This window comes from Microcaecilia unicolor, chromosome 5 (assembly GCF_901765095.1).
Source record: "Microcaecilia unicolor chromosome 5, aMicUni1.1, whole genome shotgun sequence".
Taxonomy (NCBI): Eukaryota; Metazoa; Chordata; class Amphibia; order Gymnophiona; family Siphonopidae; genus Microcaecilia; species Microcaecilia unicolor.
Window position 1 is genome coordinate 181435803 of NC_044035.1, and position 25923 is coordinate 181461725.

Genomic DNA, 25923 nt, shown 5'->3' on the forward strand with positions numbered 1-25923 from the left:
GATATTAATCCTTGTGTTAAACACATGTCTGCTTGGCTCCTCACATTTTGCTGTGCTGTGCTGCTCTGTCTCCCTTCACACTGTGCACACAGAGGCAAACTTGGTCATAGGAAGTAAAGGCCTACCTACAGGGAACCAGAGGCCACTGTCCCGCAGGTAGCTGTTCAGAGCTTTTCGTGTCGCTCCTGGCTCCACAGTAACATGGAAATCCTCCACGTTTAAATCCAGGATGCGGTTCATGTGACTGAGGTTAAAGCAGATGCCTCCCTGTCCAAGATAAAAGAAGACATTGGCACTATCAGACCACAGCAGGAGTCTCTAATCCAGAACCTATGCCTTCAGTATGCATTCTATCACAGATACAAATTCTAGTACAGAACTATTCCTGGACATGTACTGTTGCTTCTCTGCTATACAAACACATTAATGTATAATCAGGAGAAAGAATGGAACTCAAGGACAATATTTACATTGCAAAATGACTTTCCTGTTGAGGGCTGAGGACTGTGGACAGATGAGGTTAGTCAGAAGGTAAGTTAGTTAAAGGGCCAGCTTCAGTAAGTGTGGCACCCTGGGCAAAAAAGGTGATGCCCCCCCCCCCCAACCTTCCTGGCCAACTTGGGGATGAAGGCCCTCTAAGCTGGTTCCCAACTCTCGAGGTAAGTGAACTTCTTTCTGCCTGAAAGGAAATGGGACATAAGCCTGAAATAGTCTGTAAACTCAGCTAAAAACTGGGCCAGATGAAGGAAATGACATCAAAACTGCACAGCAGTAGAATTTCTATGGTTTATAGTGGGCTAAAAAACCCAGATCTTTAAGTCCTGTCTGGTGGGTGTCAAAATATTTAATCATTCTGACTTCAAAGGTCTTACGTTCCTGTATTGTTTTAAAGTTCCCTTTAGTATTCTTACCATAAAATCATTGGTACAGTGTTCTGGTTCTGTAAAGTGCTGTCCCATAGAGGTGATCATTCAGTGTAAGAAATGTGACAAAGGGTGCTATATTGGAGAAACAAGCCAGATGCTAAAGAAGAGATTTAATTTACATAGACACCATATGAAAAATGCCAATACCAACCAGGATACTACCTCTGTGGGACAGCACTTTACAAAACCAGAACACTGTACCAATGATTTTATGGTAAGAATACTAAAAGGGAACTCTAAAACAATACAGAAACGTAAGACCTTTGAAGTCAGAATGATTAAATATTTTGACACCCACCAGACAGAACTTAAAGATCTGGGGTTTTTAGCCCACTATAAACCATAGAAATTCTACTGCCTTGTCACCCTCATCACCATGCATATCTCCCTGTCCCCTGTCTCTCACCTAACCCACCCCACCCTCCCCCTGTTAGACTGTCACTGAAATGCTTTGATGTTTCACTTATATATACTGTCATTTATTGACATTTGCTTATTTCTGATCTGACGAAGAGCTACCTTCGAAAGTTAATCAAAAAATGTATTGTTAGTCCAATAAAAAAGGTATCATCTTATTTTCTTTTCTTTATTTTATTGTATTCTATTTCTACTGCATACTTTACTGAACCATGTGTGCAGAAGAGTTGGTGCACCATCCTCTTTCTCTTGGGTCATATTCAAATCCAGCCACTATTTTGAGGCTTCTTTGAAATCTTAACCACTTCTCTATAATAAAAATATCTGTCATAGACACTTACATGACATATATGTATGTAATCCATGAAGCAAGGACTGTTTCTTATGTGTATTTGTACAGCAATGTGCATGACAAGTAGCACTTTCAAAATGATAAGTGATATTTATTTATCCATTTACATTTCTCAGGCGCTTCAGCACAGTGGGCATTCCAAAATTTTACACACGTAAATACAGAATTCACCTGATCCCCACATAATTTAGGCGCTAGCATTTACACCGACTTGGTATGCGTAATTGCTAGTGCTTAAAGTTAGGCGTGGTTTATGCCCTAAGCGCTATTCTGTGAAGGATGTGAACCCTTTATAGAATAGAACTCAGCATGTAAAATTTTCAGAGCCGATTTTTATGCGCCACTTATAGAATATACCCCTTACTGACACGTCCACATTCCTCCCTCCACAGAGACACATGCACTGCTTCTGTACCACAGTCGGAGATCTGCTAATAGCTACACACCTGTAAAAAAGTTAATTTTGTAGACGAAATCTTGTATGAATACCTACGTTCAGATTTACTTTATTTTAAACGTCACTACTCCCACTGTACCTTTGACAATGGACTCAAGACCAACTGATGTTAGCTGAGATCTCAGCTTCAAATAGCCAGAGGGGATGGGCTGATGAGAGAGAACTGCAGATGTCCAGAAGGGACCAGAAACTGCCATTATTTGGGCACATGTTATTGGACAGGATAAACCTGGCTCACCTAAGAACCCTGACCCATGCAACCGTGTGTGCAAGAGGATATGCTTGTCTAATGGGATGGGAAGTTTCAGAAGCTACAGGTTAGACATGTGCATTTATATAGATAAGAGATTTTGCTTTCCTGTGCCACATGCTACCTACCTTAATTGCACCAACACCTCCTTCCAGTCCTGTGCCTGTGCCAAAGGGGATCATGGGAACATTGTGCTGATAGCAGATCTCTGCCAGCCTGCTAACCTGCTCCATATTTTGTGGCCAAACCACAATGTCAGGGGGTCTGCACCTACCACAGAGAAAAGACCATGTTAAACCACACATGGAGACGCATTTTCAAAAGAACGTCCAAGTCAGGATTGGGTTGTCCTGCTCATAATGTCCAAATAAATACCACCTCACGGCCATTTTCCAACAGGAAAAACATTGGGATTTCCTGTTCACAAATACATGAGAAGGATGTTCTTGCGCTGATTTCCAAAATGAAACGTCCAAAAAAGCAGGCACAAAAATGCCTATATGGCATCATTTGCACAAAAATGGCCACACAGAGTCCCTGTAGAGGGACAGCCTAGTGGTCAGCATAGTGGACATTAAGCAACGGGACCCAGGTACAAATCCCACCTTAATACAGTTATATGTTATTTTGAGCCCTCCAGGAACAGATAAAAACCTACTGTACCTAAGGTAGCCATCACGCTTGCAGGTGTCTTTTCAATTCAGGTACGGTAGATATTTCTATGTTCCAGGAGGGCTCACTTATCTGTACAGAAATGAAAGAGTTAAAAGTGGGAGTTACATTTCAGTCCCAGTGTTCAAAGTCCACTGCATTGACCACTAGGCTACTCCTTACACTTGCCTGCTGCTCTATTAGGAATGGCTCTAATATCTGAAGCCCACCCAGAGCCTGGTAGTCACTGTTACTTTCACTTCTTGGGGGGTGAGGGGGAGTCAGTAACCAAGGGAAGATTAAGGAGGGGTCATGCCTTCATTCCTCCAGTACTCAGCTGCTCAATCAGGGCATCTTTCTGTACCCTGGATGTGACTGAAACAGGTCTAAATAAAAACATCCTTTTTTGCCTTGGATGTTTCTTTCCATTCCTCACTAAAAGATGTCCTAATTTTGGGCCCTTCCTAGTCCCGTCCAAAACACACCTGCAACATGCCCCTTTGCTAATTGAATGAACTGCAATGTAAAACGTCCAAATTCTACTTTTTGAAAATCACAATTTGGATGTATTTGGCAGATGGACATTTTTTTGGCCATTTTGAGACATCCATCTGTTTCGAAAATGAGCGCCTGGGCAGGGAGAGGGGAGCTGCAGGCCAGGATTAAGGTGCACTCAGCCTGAAGTCCCAAATCCTGTCCCCTACACAAAGGGTGCAGCAGAATTACTTGTCAGTTATTGCCCACAAAATTCCCCAAAACAATTTTAAGAATAAATAACTGGGTTAATATTCAAGTGCTTCAGTTATATTCTGCGCCGTAATCCGGATAGCGAGTGGCTGAGAATATTGGAGCCAGCAACTTGATATTCAGCCTACTATTGTATAGATAAGAGGTTTAATTTATGTTAAATTATTATGGGGCCCTTTCACAAAGGCGCGTAGGCGCCTGTGTGCCAAATTAGCACTAGCGCCCAGTTAACGCGTGCCCCGGGCAGTAATTTCATTTTTGGCACACACCCAAAATACACGGTAGAAAATAATTTTCTATTTTCTAAAACGGGGCCTTTACCTGGCAGTAATCGGCAGTTGGCGTGCACTGCACGCCTACTGCCTGGTTAGCATGTGAGACCTTACTGCTAAGTCAATGGGTGGCATTAAGGTCTCAGGCTGAAGATGGATGCGTGCTGGTTTTCAATTGACTGCACATTCATTTTCCGGCAGGAAATGGACCAGCGTGCATCTAAAACACGCGACTTCATCAGTGCAGGCCACTTTTGGGCACGCCTTGGTAAAAGGGCCCCTATATTTATTAATTTCTATTTATACTGCATTCAATCTAGCTAGAGTCAACCTAACCAGATTACAATGTACACCCACACGCCCAAACAAAACATCCACTATACAGTAATCTCTTTAGACTGGCTCAAGCTGGATTGAGAGGAATATAAAATGGAAGATTATAAATATAATAATTCAAAACTGTAAAAAGTAACTGATAGCTAATATTTTCCTTCTAAGTTTGTTATTTAAGGAATTTTCCCCCGACTGGTTCTCAGTCTCCTCTGCTTCTGTTTTGTTTTTTCTCCTAATTTAGCTTTCTTTCAAAATCTACGTTTTCTCCATCTCTGACTTTTCAAAATGATTGGGGGTGCTGACATTTTTTTTTTTTTACAGGCAGTGCGTTCTCCCCCCCCCCCCCCATCTTAAAATCCTGTCTGCTGCAGTCTTCACCTAGGCAGTGCCACTCATAGGCTGCCTGCAACCTGCACCAGGACTTCTTCCCTGAAAAGTCCCAACCCCTCAGTCCCCCTTGTACTGTGCAAATATAAAGATATGCAAATTTCAAAAACTGACATATTTCAATCACTATACTATAGGTTAACAAATACAAATAAAACAAAAAAATGGAAAATATGATAATATTTTTATTGGACTAAATACATTTTTCAATTAGCTTTCAAAGGCCAAAACCTCTTTCCTCAGGTCAGGACAGTATACTGCTGTTATGGTATTCCGTTCTGACACGATAAAGGAGGGTTTGGTCTCCAAACATTAGTTAAAAATGTATTAAAATTAGTCCAATAAAGATATCACCTTACTTCCATTTTCTGTATTTATTAACACAGCTACCACACTACTTTATCTTAAACTAAAAATAAAATTCATTTTTTCCTACTACTATTAAACATTTCTATAGCGCTACTAGACTTACGCAGCGCTGTACAAATTAACATGAAAAGACAGTCCCTGCTCAACAGAGCTTACAATCTAAATTGGACAGACGAACAGACAGCTAGGGGTGGGGAAATTGCAGTGGTAGGGGTGATAAGTGAGGGTGTTGAGTAAGAGAGTCATGGTTAGGAGTCGAAAGCAGTAGCAAAGAGGTGGGCTTTAAGCCTAGACTTGAAGACAGCCAGAGACTGAGCCTGATGTACTGGCTCAGGGAGTCTATTCCAGGCATAGGGAGCAGCGAGATAGAAGGAACGGAGCCGGGAGTTAGCAGTGGGGGAGAAGGGGGACGACAGGAGACATTTACCCAGCGAATGGAGTTCACGGGGAGGAGTGTAGGGAGAGATGAGAGCGGAAAGGTACTGAGGAGCTGCGGAGTGGATGCACTTGTAGGTCAAAGGGAGAAGTTTGAACCGTATGCGGAAGCAGATAGGGAGCCAGTGAAGCAACTTGAGGAGAGGGCTAACGTGAGTATAGCGACTCTGGCGGAATATAAGACGCGCAACAGAGTTTTGGACAGATTGAAGAGGAGATAGATGGCTGAGCGGGAGACCAGCGAGAAGCAAATTGCAGTAGTCTAGGCGAGAGGTGATAAGGGTGTGGGTAAGGGTTTTGGTAGCGTCCTCGGAGAGGAAAGGGCGAATTTTGTTAATATTATAGAGAAAGAAACGACAGGTTTTGGCAATCTGCTGAATATGAGCAGAGAAGGAGAGAGCAGAGTCAAAGATGACTCCAAGGTTGCGCGCAGATGGGATAGGGAGGATGAGAGTGTTATCTACCGAAATAGAGAACGGGGGGAGAGGAGAGGCAGGTTTAGGGGGAAAGAGGAGAAGCTCGGTTTTGGTCATGTTTAGTTTCAGGTGGTGGCGAGACATCCAGGCAGCGATGTCAGACAGGCAGGCCGATACTTTGGTCTGGATTTCAGCTGAGATTTTCGGTGCGGAGAGGTAGATCTGGGCATCATCAGCGTAAAGGTGGTATTGAAAGCCTTGGGATGAGATCAGAGCACCAAGGGAAGAGGTATAGATGGAGAAGAGGAGAGGTCCTAGGACAGATCCTTGGGGTACACCGACTGTTAGCGGGATAGATGTGGAGGAGGAACCACCAGAGTATACGCTAAGAGTACGTTGGGAGAGATAGGAAGAGAACCAGGAAAGAACAGGGCCCCGGAATCCAAGAGAGGATAATGTATCAAGAAGTAAGGTGTGATCAACAGTATCAAAAGCAGCAGACAGGTCGAGGAGGATGAGAATAGAGTATAGACCTACCTTTTTTTTTTCCTACCTTTGTGGTCTGGCTGTTTACTGTTTCTAATTGTGTTGGTCCCAGTCTCTTGTTTCTTCTTTCCTTAATCTTAACTCTCCCCCCTTTCCATCCAGCGTCTGCCCCCTCTCTTCCTCCTTTTCTTCCAGCGTCTGCCCCCTCTCTTCCTCCTTTTCTTCCAGCGTCTGCCCCCTCTCTTCCTCCTTTCCTTCCAGCGTCTGCCCCCTCTCTCCCCCTTTCCATCCAGCGTCTGCCCCCTCTCTTCCCTCTTTCCATCCAGCATCTATTTTCTCCAAACATGTGTAGTTTTTCTCCTCTTTTCCCTTTCCCTCATCTCTGTCAGTATGCATCTCCTTCCTCTTTCTTCACTCCCCTCCATCCATATGCATCTCCTTCCTCTCTCTTCCCTCTCCACCATATCCACCATATTTCCTCTCTCTCTCTGCTCCGCCATCCATGTTCATCTCACGTCCTCTCTTCCCTCCCCTCCATCCATGTCCAGCATTTCTCCTCTCTCCCCTCCATCCATAGGCAACTCCTTCCTGTCTTCCCTCTCCTCCATCCATGTCCAGCATTTCTCCTGCCCTCCCCTGCATCCATGTCCAGCAACTCTCCTCTCTCCCCTGCCCTCCCCTCCATCCATATTCAGCAACTCTCCTCTCTCCCCTGCCCTCCCCTCCATCCATGTCCAGCAACTCTCCTCCCTCCCTTGCCCTCCCCTTCATCCATGTCCAGCAACTCTTCTCTCTCCCTTGCCCTCCCCTCCATCCATGTCCAGCAACTCTCCTCTCTCCCCTGCCCTTCTCCCTCATCCATATCCAGCAATTCTCCTCTCTCCCCTGCCCTCCCCTCCATGTCTAGCGATTTCTCCTCTCTCCCCATCCCTCCCCTCCATGTCCAGCGATTCTCCTCTGCCCTCCCCTCCATGTCCAGCGATTTCTCCTCTCTCCCCTGCCCTCCCCTCCATGTCCAGCGATGCTCCTCTGCCCTCCCCTCCATGTCCAGCGATTCTCCTCTGCCCTCCCCTCCATGTCCAGCGATTTCTCCTCTCTCCCCTGCCCTCCCCTCCATGTCCAGCGATGCTCCTCTGCCCTCCCCTCCATGTCCAGTGACACCCCAAACCCCACCTGCCCCCCTGAGTTCCAGTTCCAACCCCCCCTGCCCGACCTTCCCGCCCTCTTCTCCCTCAACAGCCCTCCTTGCCTTCCTGCCGCCCAGCCAGCGCTTAAAACTCATTTTACCTGACTGAAGTCGTGACTGCAAAAGAAGCAGAGTAGAGCAGGCTCGCCTTAAGCCTTCCCCCTCTCAGCATCCCGCCCTCATTTCCTGTTTCCGCAAGGGCGGGATGTTGAGAGAGAAGGGGAAGGCTGAAGGTGAGCCTGCTCTACTCTGCTTCTTTTGCAGTCATGACTCCCAGGAGGGAGTGGAAAATATGAAAAAGGATCTGCAGAAGCTAGAAGAATGGTCTAAGGTTTAGCAATTAAAATTCAATGCGAAGGAATGCAAAGTGATTCACTTAGGGAGTAGAAATCCACAGGAGACGCATGTGTTAGGCGGTGAGAGTCTGATATGTACAGACAGGGAGAGGGATCTTGGGGTGATAGTATCTGAGGATCTGAAGGCGACAAAACAGTGTGACAAGGCGGTGGCCGTAGCTAAAAGGTTGCTAGGCTGTATAGAGAGAGGTGTGACCAGCAGAAGAAAGGAGGTGTTGATGCCCCTGTAGAAGTCGTTGGTGAGGCCCCACCTGGAGTATTGTGTTCAGTTTTGGAGGCCTTATCTTGCTAAGGATGTAAAAAGAATTGATGCGGTGCAAAGAAAAGCTACAAAAATGATATGGGATTTGCATTACAACATGTATGAGGAGAGACTTGCTGACCTGAACATGTATACCCTGGAGGAAAGGAGAAACAGGGGTGATATGATACAGATGTTCAAATATTTGAAAGGCATTAATCCACAAACGAACCTTTTCCGTAGATGGGAAGGCGGTAGAACTAGAGGACATGAAATGAGATTGAAGGGGGGCAGACTCAAGAAAAATGTCAGGAAGTATTTTTTCACAGAGAGAGTGGTGGATACTTGGAATGCCCTCCCGCAGGAGGTGGTGGAGATGAAAACGGTAATGGAATTCAAAAATGCATGGGATAAACAAAGGAATCCTGTTCAGAAGGAATGGATCCTCAGAAGCTTAGTGGAGATTGGGTGGCGGAGCTGGTGGTGGGAGGTGGGGCTAGTGCTGGGCAGACTTCTACAGTCTCTGCCCTGAAAACAGCAGATACAAATCCAGGTCAGGTATACACATAAAGTAGCACATATGAGTTTATCTTGTTGGGCAGACTGGATGGACCGTGCAGGTCTTTCTCTGTCGTCATCTACTATGTATGTGTACACGTAAGTGCATATATGCCATTATTCTAAACATTTACACATGTAAATGCCGAAATGCTATTCTGTAAATATGCACAAATTTTATACCATGTATTTTACAGGTAGGCATACATATAGGTGGAGTCTGGGCAGAGTGTGGGCAGGATTCACACTTATGTGCCTAACTCTGGCATTTAGATAGGCATACTTACACCAGCTCTATGGCTGGCCTAACTGCTTACAGCTAAGTGCATACTCACAATATATACCTAGTTGAGGAAGTCTTCTATAAAGGAAAGTAGGCACCTAAATATAGGTACACGGTTTATGTTATACGAGCCTTATATTCCACAGAAGACAAATTTTGGTTTGCTGTGGATCACAAAACTAAAAAGGAACTGAAAACAAATATGGTGTACTGATACTTAATCAACCGCCTTTCATCAGGAGGATAGCAAAGCAGTGTACAAATATAGTATAACATATATTAGAGGAAAGCAATGCCATATCTGACAAGAAAGAAGAGAAGATAAAGAAGCAATAAAATTAGATTATAAAAACAAATAAATAAAACAAGGCTTAACGCTGCGGAAGCTAGTGGATCCCTGAGTGCTTGTCTGGAGCTAACTGCCCAAGAGGTATGTCTTCAGAAGGGATCTAAATTTTGGGTAGGAAGCTTCAAGTTAGTAAAGGAAGAGAGAAAATTCCAAAAAAGAGGGAGCATGCAAACAAAAAAAAGTGTTTTTTTCCCGCCACTCGTAATGAACTTGCTTGAATGGTGGGATATGAAAACAATTATTACTGACTGATCAAAGGGGTCCTAGAAGGGGGTGTGACTGATCAAAGGGGTCCTAGAAGGGGGTGTGACTGATCACAGGGTCCTAGAAGGGGGTATACAGAATGAGGAGGGAGGAGAGATAGGAGAGAATTCCCTAGTAGAACACTTTTTAGTTTAAGATAAGTATCTTGTGTTGTATTCTGAAAGGAATCAGAAGCCAGTGATGTTTAATTAGTAAGGGGGGTAATTCATTCGAAGTTATAGAATTGCCCCCTGAGAAACAGGCCTTTCCTTTTATGACTCCCTTTTAAAACCTTTCCTGTCCTGGTAAAGCATGCCATACCTGTGCATGGATTCATCCTTCCCATGAAGCTCCCGCACTGCCATCGCCGTGGAAACATTAGCACTGCCCACTACTTCCCTCAGGGCCTCCATCATCTCCCCAGTCACCTGGGCCTGCCAAGAGAGGTCATGATGAAATATCTGCACTCTTTATTTCATTCCTCTCCATCATGCACAAACAGCTGGTGAGATAGACAATAACAATGGTCTGGTGTATAATACAGTGGGGGAAATAAGTATTTGATCCCTTGCTGATTTTGTAAGTTTGCCCACTGACAAAGACATGAGCAGCCCATAATTGAAGGGTAGGTTATTGGTAACAGTGAGAGATAGCACATCACAAATTAAATCCGGAAAATCACATTGTGGAAAGTATATGAATTTATTTGCATTCTGCAGAGGGAAATAAGTATTTGATCCCCCACCAACCAGTAAGAGATCTGGCCCCTACAGACCAGGTAGATGCTCCAAATCAACTCGTTACCTGCATGACAGACAGCTGTCGGCAATGGTCACCTGTATGAAAGACACCTGTCCACAGACTCAGTGAATCAGTCAGACTCTAACCTCTACAAAATGGCCAAGAGCAAGGAGCTGTCTAAGGATGTCAGGGACAAGATCATACACCTGCACAAGGCTGGAATGGGCTACAAAACCATCAGTAAGACGCTGGGCGAGAAGGAGACAACTGTTGGTGCCATAGTAAGAAAATGGAAGAAGTACAAAATGACTGTCAATCGACAAGATCTGGGGCTCCACGCAAAATCTCACCTCGTGGGGTATCCTTGATCATGAGGAAGGTTAGAAATCAGCCTACAACTACAAGGGGGGAACTTGTCAATGATCTCAAGGCAGCTGGGACCACTGTCACCACGAAAACCATTGGTAACACATTACGACATAACGGATTGCAATCCTGCAGTGCCCGCAAGGTCCCCCTGCTCCGGAAGGCACATGTGACGGCCCGTCTGAAGTTTGCCAGTGAACACCTGGATGATGCCGAGAGTGATTGGGAGAAGGTGCTGTGGTCAGATGAGACAAAAATTGAGCTCTTTGGCATGAACTCAACTCGCCGTGTTTGGAGGAAGAGAAATGCTGCCTATGACCCAAAGAACACCGTCCCCACTGTCAAGCATGGAGGTGGAAATGTTATGTTTTGGGGGTGTTTCTCTGCTAAGGGCACAGGACTACTTCACCGCATCAATGGGAGAATGGATGGGGCCATGTACCGTACAATTCTGAGTGACAACCTCCTTCCCTCCGCCAGGGCCTTAAAAATGGGTCGTGGCTGGGTCTTCCAGCACGACAATGACCCAAAACATACAGCCAAGGCAACAAAGGAGTGGCTCAGGAAGAAGCACATTAGGGTCATGGAGTGGCCTAGCCAGTCACCAGACCTTAATCCCATTGAAAACTTATGGAGGGAGCTGAAGCTGCGAGTTGCCAAGCGACAGCCCAGAACTCTTAATGATTTAGAGATGATCTGCAAAGAGGAGTGGACCAAAATTCCTCCTGACATGTGTGTAAACCTCATCATCAACTACAGAAGACGTCTGACCGCTGTGCTTGCCAACAAGGGTTTTGCCACCAAGTATTAGGTCTTGTTTGCCAGAGGGATCAAATACTTATTTCCCTCTGCAGAATGCAAATAAATTCATATACTTTCCACAATGTGATTTTCCGGATTTAATTTGTGATGTGCTATCTCTCACTGTTACCAATAACCTACCCTTCAATTATGGGCTGCTCATGTCTTTGTCAGTGGGCAAACTTACAAAATCAGCAAGGGATCAAATACTTATTTCCCCCACTGTATATTATTTTCAGAGAGAAAATCAGTAGACTGTTCCAATTTAGGATCATGATTCAATAAACTGAACTCACAAGATTAATCACCACATTTAAGGCAAGTTCTATGGTTGCGATGTTAAATAAATTGTAGTTTTTCAGTCCTCTAGTCAAAATAGTCTGCTCTGAAAAGCTTACAGTCTCATTTTAAGCAGAGGAAGGTTATGAAACGCCCCCTTTCTGCGCGCTTCCCCGGAACTGGGGTTCAAGTGGATGGATTGTCTCCTCGACGGGCAGACTCCTTTGGACCCTTTCACTTCACAGTTGACAAATGGTGCCTTCACCAGGGAAAAAGAAGTGATTATTGGGTTCGGAGACCCTCTTCTCCTCCCAGGAACTCAGTCTCTGTTCCAAATCTCCTGTGGGATGCAAGCTGGCAGTCAATTACGACCCCTGAGGGCCATTGATTCCCAAAACACTTTCCAAGATTAAATCACTCCATAGTCCAGCAGTTTATATGAACATTAACTGGAACTTTTACTAATCTCTGCAACCAGCAGTTCAGTTTGTTTGAACCCAAGAAATAGTTAACAGTCCAATATAACTTTGACTTGATTTTAGCAGAGTATTTACAGGAGTGCAGATCCAAAATATGTACACTTAAACAATGCCTCTCCTTTTCCATCCCTTCAAAATGGCAATCAACCCCAAACGGGCTATACTCTTCCGCCACGCGGTTCCGGGCTCCGAGATCCCAACCCAGATGGAACTCTCCCTAGTTCCCAACTCCAGCTCCTGGAAGTGATCCCCTTGACCCACTCTCCAGAGCTCACTGACAGCCACTGCCCATCTGGACTATGACTGCTCTTTCCTTTAGCCATGGGTTGCCACTTCTTAATCAGGGACTCCCCTTTTTCTCTTCACTGATCTAATGGAAGGAAATCTTGGACAACCAAAAGACCATGTGCAAACACATGATAACCCTTTTATCTCCTCCTAACTCCTCCCAACATGTCACTCATCATCTTTTCTGCATTTTATTTCCTAACCTGCCCCCTCGGGCTGGGATTTCTTCCCACCCAGGACCTCCAGGATACTCCCCCCACTGACCTTCTACCATGGCTCTTTCCTCTCAGTAACTCCATACAACGGGGGTGGGGGGTTACAGTTATGTAATTTATTCAGAATTAGGTAGTGAGATGATGTACTAAAGCAGAGATCTTCACTATTTTGCAAGCTGAACTTTGTGTAACAAACTGGCCTCTATGTGACAGCCAAGATATTCATCAGACAAAGCAGCAGATATTCTGAACAACCTCCACCATCCAAACTCCATCCCCATCATCTTCAGGTTGGCTATCTCCCCCTATAAGTTCTCTAGAGGCCTGTTTGTGGTGCCACTTTTTGAACAGCTACTTGGTTTTCTTCCAGGACCAGAGAGCTCACTGTAAGTTTGAACTGCATAGTGCTCTCAGACTTGTGAGAAATAGAGTGGGATTTTGGGCAGCACATAGCTCAAACTTATTAAATGATGCGTGGTACATATATTAAACAAAATAACTGTTATGAAAGTAAGGTGGGGTGAGGGGAGAATGCATTCTAGGGAAAGAGTCATGGGACTACACTTAGGGTCAATGGGGACCGTTATTTGTAAGCTCTTTGAGCAGGGACTGTCTTTCTTCTATGTTTGTGCAGCGCTGCGTATGCCTTGTAGCGCTATAGAAATGCTAAATAGTAGTAGTAGTAGTAGTAGTATTTGTCCCCAGGGCCTTGCAATGAAGAACAATATGCTAAAGGATTCTGTGTATTGTTTCTTCTGACTCTGCTAGACGGGAGAATGTAGGGGAGTCTCTAAGTAACCGTAAAAGCACAATTTACTCTGGCGACCTCTGAAAGGGGAGCTCTTAGAAATAGTTTCAAGTGTCAAGTTTATTAAGAACTTACTACCCTGCCTATCAGCAATGCCAACTAAGCAGCTTACAGATTAGTAAAAAAGAAGAGAGAAGAGGAGAAGAAAAAGGACAATACAACAAAGAGGGGAAAAAGGGGGAGAACTACAACAGTCATGACAGGAAAGCGGAGGGGGGGGGGGGGGGGGGAGTAAGACACAACAGAAGGAGAAGCAATCTCAGAGCCCATTGGTGCCAGAGTCTAAGAAGGGAGTGACGGTGGGTAGTGAAAAGCCTGTAAAAAGGAAGTAGGTTTTAAGTTCAGTCTTAAACCATTCCAGAGAAGACTGAGATCTAAGAAGCTGGGCCTTAAACAGAAAAAATGGAGTGTCTAATTCTAGCATGAGCAATATCTCAGACAATAGGGATGATCAGATGGTGCTGCATAGAGGAGTGGAGAGATTGGAGTACAAATGTTACAAATAAATAAAATAAACCCTCCTTTTCTTTCTTTGCTGAAATCACCGAAGAGGAAACTGCACATTTTATTTTCTCCTCCAAATTGACTATCTGTTCTTCTGATCCTATTCCCACCCATCTACTTATCTCTCCTACTGTCATCCCTTTTATCTGTCATATCCTCAATCTTTCACTTTCCACTGCAACTGTTCCTGATCTCATCCCATAGTTTGTAAGAATCACCTTTATGCTGATGACTCCCAGATCTACCTCTCCACACCAGAAATTGCAACAGGAATCCAGGCCCAAGTATCAGCCTGCCTGTCTTACATTGCTGCCTAGATGTCTTACCGTCATCTGAAACTAAACATGACCAAGACTGAACTTCTTATCTTTCTCCCTAAACCCACCTCTCCTTTTCCTCCATTATCTCTGTGGGTAACACTCTCATCAGCTCGTAACCTTGGGGTTATCTTGGAGTCCTCTCTCTCTTTCTCTGCACATATCCAACAGACTGCTAAAACCTGTCGTTTCTTTCTCTATAATATCACCAAAATTCATCCCTTCCTTTCTAAGCACACTACCAAAACTCTTATCATCTCTCGCTTAGACTATTGCAACTTACTTCTCACAGGTCTCCCACTAAGCCATTCAATCTTCCGCCAGTGTCCCTATGCTCATATTAGCCCTCTCCTCAAGTCACTTCATTGGCTCCCTATTTCCGCATACAGTTCAAACTCCTCTTATTGACTTACAAGTGCATTCACTCTGCAGCTTCTCAGTACCTCTCCACTCTTATCTCTCCCTACACTCCTCTCCATGAACTCCGTTCATCGGGTAAATCTCTCTTATCTGTACCCTACTCCTCTTCTGCCAACTCCAGACTCCGTTCTTTTTATCTTGCTGCACATATGCCTGGAATAGACTTCCTGAGCCCGTACGTCAAGCTCCATCTCTGGCTGTCTTCAATTGATACTGCTTTTAACTCCTAATCCCTTATTCACTTGCACAGTACCAATGTATGTTTTATCATTCCCACCTTAGTAATTCCCTTATTTGTCCTTTTTGTCTGTCCTGATTAGATTGTAAGCTCTTCTGAGCAGGGACTGTCTCATGATCAGTATCGGCAGCCATTTTGATAACCCGGCGTCGTCGCCCGCAGCACAGAAGAGCAAAGCGGAGACAGTGGAGCGGCAGAGGGCAGGAAAGAGTGGGATTCTTTCCTGCCCCCACAGCTGCAGAGGCCACTACACCACCAGGGTGGCCTTCAAGGATCAAGGTAGGTGTTCTTGGGAGGGTTGTAGTGTGTGGGATAGGGGGTTGGCACAGTATAAGTCATCACAAAGACAAAATATAAGAAAACTAATGCAGATCAGTCATTTGCTTAAACATAACTATTAGGGGCTTATAGCCCATTTAGTTATGTTTAAGCAAATGAGAGACCTGCACGAAAGAAAATATTTATTTTTATTATTCTGACTTCTGAAAACTACTTGTCCCTGAAACATACTCAAAACAGAATAATCCATTTGTACAAAAGAGATGAGGTGAAGATGTGATTCCATGTGCTCCAATGAAAGGAGAGTTTCATTTTACTTCCAATCTTTATAACACCAGACTTCCCAAGGCAGATTACAACAACAGTTAAGATGAAACCACCAGTAAAGAGGATATCCTCATTGAAATTTGACCATATATTACTGTATTGTATAGAACAGTGTAGAAAAAAGAGCACAAAATACAGCCTTTATTAGTGCTGTTTCCACCAGCTACAATAATTTTTTAAGCAGTTTTAGTGATATTCAATTTTAATTTTGTGATATTTATATCTACATATGGGAAGCTTTCAAATAAATTAAAAAGCTACTGAGTAAAAAAAACAAAAAAACTTGTTCTTCATCTTTTAAGTCACTGGGCTGAAAAAGGGGGAGGGAGAAGAGAGAAAAAAGATGCTGGATATGGGGGAGGGGGAGGAATAGGCATCAACTGATAGTTTGCAGAGGGGGTGCCAGAGACCCATAGGCGCCCGGTATAAGAGGCTTGGGGAGGCTAAGCCTCCCCAGCCAGAAGTGCAGCAAGGGCGGGGTGGTGGGGGGACCGTGCGATCCCCGTCTAGTGCGGTATCGCTTCTCCCCCGTCGCTCCTGTCATGTCGGCTTTCAACTTCGAGGCTTCCGATCTTGGCCCCCCCCCCCCCCCCCCCGTCTGGTGCGGTGTCGCTTCTCCCCCTCCGCTCCTGTACGTCGTCTTTCAACTTCGAGGCTTCGTTCCGGTAGCAGCAGCAGCAGCAGCAGCAATGATGTAAGCGCTGCTTTCAGCCTGCCCCGGAAGCACTCTCTGTACAGCTTCCCGCGTAGGAGGGATGCTGTCCAGAGAAGGCTTCCGGGGCAGGCTGAAAGCAGCGCTTACATCATTGCTGCTGCTACCGCTACCGGAAGAAAGCCTCAAAGTTGAAAGACGACGTACAGAAGCGGAGGGGGAGATCGATACTGCACTAGTCCGGTTGGTGGGTGGGGGTGGGAAGCGATGCCAGCCAGCTGCCAGACCAAAGGGAAAGGGGGGTGGAGAGAGGAGGATGTGAGATGCCACATCTAAAGGGAAGAGGGAGGAAGGAAAGCAATGGCAGGGCATGGGAAAAAGGAGGGGGTGGAGAAAGGAGTGAGAGTGATGGAAGCAAGAAGGGGAGGCAAGAGAAAGGTGGGATGCATGAAGGAGAGGAGAGATGCATGAAGACGCTGGAGGAGAGAGAAAGAGAAAGTGGAAAAGTGCAGGGGAGAGTCAGGGACATGCCAAAGAGCAGGTGAGAGCCAGAGAGAGAGATGGGGAGAGAAAAAGGGGACATGGAAAAGAGCAGGGGAGAGCCAGAGAGAAAATGCTGGATGGAAGAGGGGTAGAGAGAGAGAGATTAGTGGAAAGATGGGGAGAGAAAGAAGGGACATGGGCAGGAGAGAGAGAGAGAAGCTACTGGGGGAGACCCTAGCTGTCAGACGGAGAAATGCTGAATGAAAGGAGGGAGAAAGAGGGAAAATGCGGGAAGGAGGGGGCAAAAAGAGGGAAGACACTGGACTTAAGGGTAGGGAGTGAAAGAGGAAAGACACTGGAAGGATGGGGATAGAGAGGACATGCTGAATGGAAAAGGGTCGAGAGAGAGAACTGTTTAGAAGGAAGGGGAGATAGAGGGAGACGATGGAAGGAGAGGGAGACAATAGACAAAAGGATTGGGAGAGGGTAATGGGTAGAAGGATGGAGAGAGAAAGAGGGATGACACTGGATGGAAGGGTAGAAGAGAAAGAGGGAAGGTGCTGGACATGGATGGACGGAGGGGAAGGAAGAGAGGAGAAATCTGGACATGGATGTAGTGGAGGGCAGGGAAGACAGGAGAAATGTTGGATAAGTATGGAGGGAAGAAAAGACAAAGGAAGGAGATGTACACGGATGGAGTGGAAGGGAGAGAGGAGAAATGCTGGACATGGATGGAGGGAAGGAAAGACAGGAAGTACATGCACATGGGGAGGGGAGAAATGCTGGATATGGATGGAGGACAAATTGCTGAATTTAAGGGCTGGATTGGAACACTTTGAGGGCAGATGCTGAAACTGCAGAAAGGATAGCGACAGGGCTACAGGTGGTAGACAGGACGCATAAGGACACAGGAGGATGGTGGACATGTTGAGAGAAAAAATATCAAATGGAAAGAAGACACTGGGACCAAAGCGAATAGAAAAACTAAATGATCAGACAACAAAGGTAGAAAAAAGTATTTTATTCAGAATTTATTAACTGGAATATGTCAGCTTTTGGAAATGTGCATCTGTGATATTTTGCATGTAAGTTTCAATTTTTCTAGTATTGCTGCATGCTGAGTCTGACTTCTTGAGGTAACTTTCCAGTTTTGCCTTCATATCTGTTGTGTCATGTGTTTTTCATGTGTAATCAAGGTGCAGTATTCTACTAGTGTGTAGTGTTTACAGCCCTTTTTGGTTTGTTTTTTTTGTTTCACTTGGTTGTGTACTGGTGTTTTAGAGCCCAGAGTAATTACAGTGCTGCCTTTCCACGCATAAGGTTGTAGCTCGTCCTGTCCTTGGAATTAGTGCTGTTATGGTTTGCTAAGGTTATGAGTGTGTTTTTGCACAAGTTTGTGTATAGTGTTTTGCAGTGGAGAGATTGTGTATTGGCTTTACTGAGGTGGCACCAAAACATTGGAAAGGGTTTTAGAGCCTAAATCATGACACACTACCTCTTGAAGGATCTACATATAGTCGTTAATAAAAGGAGCTCATTGTGAACACTATCCACCCTAAAAGGGTGTTTTGTGGCTCTACATGAGAATTGTGATATTATGATCCCTTGTTTCATATAGTCTGCATTTTCCATATGGGTGGTATATTGGTGTATTAGGGTCTGCCTAGTGTTATGGTACAGTAAGGTTCTGAGTGTGTTTTTGCACAAATTTGTGCATAGTGTTTTACAGTTGAGCGATTGTGGTTAGTATATGCTTTGAGCAACCACTTTATTCTTTGACATATGATACATATCTAATATCTAAATTTAATAAAAGGTATTAATTGTGACTATTTTAGTTTTACTTATTTTTTTTCTGCTAATTGTGGCTATAAGCTCCGCCCCTGGCTCCACCCCTAACCCCGCCCCCTTTAGCCTCCCCAAACAGTTGGGCCACCGACCGCCTATGCAGAGACCCTAGCACCGGCCCTGATCTTTCCTCATCCTATACACACCCTCCAAGTTCCACTCTATTACAGAGTTTGGTATCATCCACAAAGAGACAAACCTTCCACAATATCACTCACAAAGATGTTAAAAAGAGACGGCCCAAAGACAGATCCCCGCATTACATCACTGATATCATACTTTTCTTTAGAGCAAACACTACCCTCTATCTCCTTCCATTGAACCAGTTTTTAACCCAGTCAGTCAATTTAGGTCCCATTCTGAGGGCACTTAGTTTATCTATCAGTCGCCTGTGTGGAACTGTGTCAAAGGTTTGCTAAAATCTAAGACCACCACATCTAATGCCCTTTCCTCGTCCAACTGTTAGGTTACCCAGTCAAAGAAATCAATCAGATTTGTCTGACAAAATCTGCCTCTAGTGAAACCATGCTGCCTCAGGTCCTGAAGTCCATTTGATTGGAGAAACCTCACAATCCTCTGCTTTAGCAGCATTTCCATTAGTTTACTCACCACTGAGGTCAGACTGACTGGTCTGTAATTCTCAACCTCCTCCTTTCCACTCTTGTACAGAGGGACCACATTTGCCCTTCTCCAGTCCTCCAGGACCACTCCAGACTCTAAAGAAGAAGCACTGAAGAGGTTAGACAACGTGAATAATCGAACGGCACCGGCGAAATAAGATTGCCGGCGATCTATTTTGGCGGTGCTGCAAACAGCTGGCCGAACCTTATTATCGAAAAAGAGGGCTGGCCATCTTTTCTTTTGATAATGTGGTTTGGCCCGGCCAAATGCCAGAGTTTGCCGGGTTTGAGATCGCTGGTTTTGTTTTTCAGTGATAATGGAAACTAAAAGTGGCCATCTCAACCCCGGCTAAATCCAAGGCATTTGCTTGTGGGAGAAGCCAGCATTTGTAGTGCACTGGTCCCCCTGACATGCCAGGACACCAACCGGGCACCCTAGCGGGCACTTCTAAAAATTAAAAAGATATATACAAATAGCTCCTAGGTGCATAGCTTCCTTACCTTGGGTGCTGAGCCCCCCAAATCCCCCCCAAACCCACTCCCCACAACTCTACACCATTACCATAGGGTGAAGGGGGGCACCTACATGTGGGTACAGTGGGTTTTGGGGGGGGGGGGGTTGGAGGGCTGAACACTTAGCACCACAAGTGTAACAGGTAGGGGGGGGGGGGGGGATGGACCTGGGTCTGCCTGCCTGAACTGCACTGCACCCATTAAAAACTGCTCCAGGGACTTGCATACTGCTGTCAGGGAGCTGGGTATGACTTTTGAGGTTGGCATAGAGGCTGACAAAAAAGGTTTTTATTTTTATTTTTTTAGTGTGGGAGGGGGTTGGTGACCACTGGGGGAGTATGGGGAGGTCATCCCCCATTCCCTCTGGTGGTCATCTGGTGAGTTGGGGCACCTTTTTGAGGCTTGGCCGTGAAAATAAAAGGACCAAGTAAACCCAGCGAAATACTGATTAACACCGCTTTTTTTTTTTCCATTATCCACAAAAGCCAGCCACCTGGTAGCCATGCCCATGCCCACCCATGTCCTGCCATCGCTACGCCGCTGATACGCCCCCTTGAACTTTCATCAGCTTGGCGACGGGAAAGCGGCGATGGTGTCAAAAAAGCAGCTTTCGATTATACCGATTTCACCACTTTTGAGAGATCGCTGGCCATCTCCAGATTTATGTCGGAAGATGCCCGGCGATCACTTTCGAAAATAAGCCTGATAGCCGCCAGAACACCTCCAAGTTACTTGAGTACCCTCGGGTATATTCCATCAGCCCCATCACTTTGTCTATTTTTAGTTTAGCTAGCTCCTCACGAACACAGTCTTCTGAGAATCAGGTTGTTCTTTTGAAGTCTAGGATCTTCAATCTTGAATAAGTCCTCTCTTCTTGTGTCATAATATTGAACCGCACCATTCAGTGATCAATAGATGCCAAATGATCTCCCACCGTAACATCAGAAACCGTCTGTAAACACCAGGTCTAGAATAGCTCCATCCTACGTGGGTTCCATTACCAACTGCTAGAACAATTTTTCCTGCAGAGAATCCAAGATCCCCTTGCTTCTAGAAGACCCCGAAGCAGGGACTCCCCAATCAACGTCTGGCATATTAAAATCACCTATCAGTAGTACTTCCCCTTCCCTAGTTATTTTGTTACTGTCTTCAATTAAACTTCTGTCCATTTCTTCTGACTGTGAAGGAGGCCTGTATATCACACCAATGTAAACACATTTTCCATTCTCTCTTTCCAGAATAACCCACAGTGCTTCTTCCTTACCCTATATGTCCTGCAATTCTGTCCAGTGGCGTAGCAAGGGGGGGGGCGGGAGGGGCGGTCCGCCCCGGGTGTCCGCTCGGGGGTTGGGGTGCTCCCTGCCAGCTCCCCCCCGGGTGCAGCACGATGACACCCCCCCCCCCGACCCAGTGCCTACCCTCCTCAGCTCCCTCCAACCAGCTGAGCACCCTACCTTTAAAGAAATTTCGGAAACCGTGGAGAGGCGAGGCGCAGTGCCTTGCGCCTGCAAGTAAAAGAAGCATGGATTGTCATCGGGCCTTCCCTCACGCTGTCTGTCCCGCCCCTGCAGAAATAGGAAGTTGCGTCAGTGGAGGGCGGGACAGAAAGCGTGAGGGAAGGCCCGATGACGATCCTCGCTTCTTTTACTTGCAGGCGCGAGGCGCTGCGCCTCGCCTCTCCACGGTTTCCGAAATTTCTTTAAAGGTAGGGTGCTCAGCTGGTTGGAGGGAGCTGAGGAGGGCAGGCACTGGGTCGGGGGGGGGGGGTGTTGATGCGCTGAGGGGGGGGGGTGTCATCGTGCTGCACCCGGGGGGGGGGGGTGCAACGGTGAACCACCCCGGATGGCAGCCCTCTTGCTACGCCACTGATTCTGTCACTTTAATATTATTTTTAACGTATAATGCCATCCCTCCTTTTTTTCTACCTTGTCCTTCCTGAATAGATTATAGCCATAAAATCACATGAATACATGTATTTGTCATCTTATGCATATTTATAATTTTACATTTATTCTTGCTGTTTTATTTGTCCTACAGTATGTTTTGCCCTTGAAGCAGCCCAGGCCAGGCAAAACATGGCAGTGTTGGATATCAATTTAATTTAAGTACTAGTAAAATTCTTGCTTCACCTTCCAACCATGTCTGCTTCAACAGTTTCTTTCCAGAATGGACATCATACTTTATTTTGTATATATTTACATAATGAGGACAATTTCCAAAAGCCATTTATCTAGGTAAAGGGGCTATCTGAAAACTATCCAGCTTCCTTGTACATGCTGATGTTTTTTTTACCATCTGTGTGGCTATCAGGACCTGCTGTTTTGCCTTGAATACAGCCATTCTTGCAACCCCCCCAGAACTTGCCTAAGGTGTGCCTAGTTCACCTAATGGTTAAGTTGGCCCTGCCCTGTAAAAGGACTTTGATGAGGCTTCATCTTCTGAGTTTTGGAGGCTGTATCTCATAAGGATATAAAAAGACTGGAGGAGGGCACAGTAAGGATATAAAAAGACTGGAAGTGATCCGGCATATGACAAGACACTTGAGGGCCTAAATATACATACCCTACAGGAGAGGAGAGATAGGAAGACATAATATAGATATTTAAACACGGAATTCAAAAGGCATGAGATAAACCTAGACGACCCTGAAGGGCAAGAAGATGGAAACTAAAAAACAGTAGCAAAATGATTTCTGCCCTATTTAAGATGGATGAAAGTGAGGTAGATCTCAATTTTAAGAAGACTACTTGTGAAGGGTTAACCAAAATAAAAGTAAACAAAGCAATAAGGCCAGATGGGATGCATCTGAGGGTACTAAAGGAACTTAGGAAAGTTCTTGTGGCCCTGCTGTCTGTCTGACCTTAATGGCAGTATTCTATAACCTGTGAGCACAATTCTGCATGCTAAGCACAAAAATGAGAGCGTGCAAAATTATAGAATTAGGGGGTCATTCTATAAAGGTTGTCAAATGTTAGGTGCCAAGATGCAGAGCACTAAGCACTAACCCTACCGATATTCAGCGCCATTTAACCGTCCAGGAGCCGTTCCTGGCCAGTTAAACAACACTTAACCAGCTATCTACGAATATTTAGAGCATCGCCAGCTAAGTTTGGCAACCAAATTGGGCCGCCCAAAGAACAGGCCTATCTTTGGCTGCTATAAACTTAACCGGCAAGAACTGAATACTGGCATGGCCGGTTAAATTTAAACCGGCCAAAAGTAAACCAGATATTCAATGCTCGTCACCGGAAATGGCCCGGCATTGAATATCCGTCTCACTGCCGACCGCAAGAGTTAGCTGGGTTGCCTCCCGCAGTTTGAATATTGGCCCCTAACTGTATAACGGCATCTGGGAGGCTAGATGCCATTATGGAATATTAGCGTGTTAGCATTTATATGCCAGGATTCAGGCGGACTCATTATACCATATCAATAGCAGGTATAAATGCACATGTCTACATTTGGCACTTCTGCGCATAACATGGCTTAATCTATGGAAGGTGAGGCTCTGGCCCACAGTGCCAGAGATAAAGGGCACCAAATGCTTGGGCCTGTGATGTCACTGGCCCTATAGGTTAAACTGGCCCATACTTGGCAGCATTGCGTATGCGGGGAAAAAATGAAGAGCCAGCAATCCCCTTCTGTCTCAGGCCTCTTTCCCCCATCTACCTTTAAAGGACGTTTTCCCCTACCAAACACAGACAGCATTTCACCTAACACTACCCACATCAGCTCCAGCATCTTCCTTCTGCCGTGACCCAGACCCTCCTTTGACATAACTTCCTGTTTCCACCATGGGCGTAGACTGGGGGGGGGGGTGAGGGGGGCAATGCCCCCCCCCCCAAACGACGATGACGACTTCATCTTCTTGTCCGCAGCGGTGAACGGGCGGGCGTAAAAGCAGCAGCAAGCATCCAGGCTCGACTCCGTCCTTCGCTTCCTGCCCTCTCTCAGCATCCCGCCTGCCCGAAAGGAAATGACATCAGAGGAAGGCGGGACGCAGAGAGGGCAGGAAGCGAAGGACGGAGTCGAGCCTGGATGCTTGCTGCTGCTTTTACGCCCATCCGTTCGCCGCTGCAACTTCCGGAGTGGAGTGAGCCAGCCAGCCTATAGTCCACTGTAAGTAAGGAAGCCATTTGGTTAATCTTGATTTCCACTCCCCCGCGCAGCCGTCACCGTTCACCTTGTTGGTTGTCTGACTGGATTGCTTATTAACCTCAAAAAATGTTCAAGGACCACCAGTTCATCCTCACTATTCTTGATGGACCCCCTAGTCATCCATATCTCCCTTCCTCTTCCTCTCTCCCAACCAATCCCATGAATCAATGAGTTTCCCTCTCTCCCTCCAGCCAATCCCCATGAGTTGGTTAGTCTTCTTTTCTTTCTTCATGCAATCCCCATCAGTCAGTTGGTCTTCTTTTCTCTCACCATCCAATCCCCATCAATCAGTCAGTCTCCCTCTCTCCCTCCAGCCAATCCCCATGAGTCAGTCAGTCTTCCTTTCTCCCTCCAGCCAACCCACATGAGCTAGCCAGTTTCCCTCTCCCTCCAGCTGGTCCCCACTATTTGTATCTCTCTCTTTCCTCAAATATTGATGTTCTCAGGCCCTGCAGGCTGAAGCTAGTCCCAGCATTCCCACTTCCAGTCTTCCCAGTGGTTTCTCATCAAACCCTCACTGCCATCACTTCTGGCCCCACCCTCATGACCGCTTCTGCTGCCATTTCCAGCCCCACCCCCACAGCAGCTGCTGCTTCTGTCCTTTGCAACTACTGCCTCCACTGTCACTGTTCATCCCACCTCTACAGCAGCCTGGCTATTTTGCTTGCATGGTAGACAGGACGCATAAGGACACAGGAGGATGGTGGACATGGTGAGAGAAAAAATATCAAATGGAAAGAAGACACTGCATAAAACAGAAGACACTGGGACCAAAGTGAATAGAAAAACTAAATGATCAGACAACAAAGGTAGAAAAAAGTATTTTATTCAGAATGTAGTAATTAAAATGTCAGCTTTTTGAAATGTGCATCTGTGATATTTTGCATGTAAGTTTCAATTTTTTCTGGTATTGCTGCATGCTGAGTCTAACTTCTTGAGTTAACTTTCCAGTTCAGTATTTTGCCTTCATATTTTTTGCTTTCTGGTTCCTCGTGTCATGTCTGTTGTGTCATGTGTTTTTCATGTGTGATCAAGGTGCAGTGTTCTGCTAGCATGTAGTATTTGCAGCCTGTTGTTTTGCTTTTTTTCACAAGGTAGTGTATTGGTGTTTTAGAGCCTGGTATAATTACAGTGCTGCCTTTTCACACATAAGGTTGTAGCTCGTCCTGTCCTTGGAATTACTGCTGTTATGGATTAGTAAGGATGTGAGTGTGTTTTTGCACAAGTTTGTGTATAGCATTTTGCAGTGGAGAGATTGTGTGTTGGCCTTACTGAGGTGGCACCAAAACATCAGAAAGGGTGTAGAGCCTAAATCATGACACATCTTGAAGGATCTACATATAGAGCTTATGCATTTCTAAGGTCAACACTGGCATGGTATGGGAAAGGGGTGGGGAAATACTACTGGAGAGGAAGAGGGAGTGCTGGGTAAGGAGGAAGGAAGGAAGGAAGGAAGGAAGGGAGAAAGAGCTGGCTTGATATCACATACATATTCATTATGGTTATTCCCCCCAAAAAGCCAGGTTTTTCCCTTCCTTCCTTCCTCCATATTAGCATATTCATTTGAATATATACATATACAAATGAATATGCTAATATGCTCCGCCCCATCCTTTGCCCCCCAAAATGAAACAGTCAAACTACGCCCATGGTTTCCACAGGGACGCAGCAGAGGGAAGATGTAGGGGCTGATGCAGGTAGTGTTAGGTAAAATGCTGTCGGTATTCAGGAGGGAAAACCTGCCTTTAAATATAGGCCCGGGGGGGGGGGGGGGTGCTAATCGGAGGGTGCCAAACCAAAAGTTGGCTCAGGGCACCATGGTACCTCGAGCCGGCCCTGGTTACATGCATAAATGTGGGACCCGCCCATGTAT

General features: G+C 45.7%; 1 protein-coding gene across 1 annotated transcript in view; it reads right to left on the reverse strand.

Moving 5' to 3' along the window:
* LDHD (lactate dehydrogenase D) overlaps positions 1–25923 on the reverse strand; it is a 112092-nt gene that overhangs the window by 74093 nt on the left and 12076 nt on the right. The window contains exons 2-4 of the mRNA XM_030203636.1: positions 10036–10148; positions 2531–2672; positions 126–267 (exon numbers count right to left, since the gene is read on the reverse strand). Coding sequence (XP_030059496.1) covers positions 126–267; positions 2531–2672; positions 10036–10148 — 397 coding nt within the window. The remainder of the gene's footprint in view (positions 1–125; positions 268–2530; positions 2673–10035; positions 10149–25923) is intronic.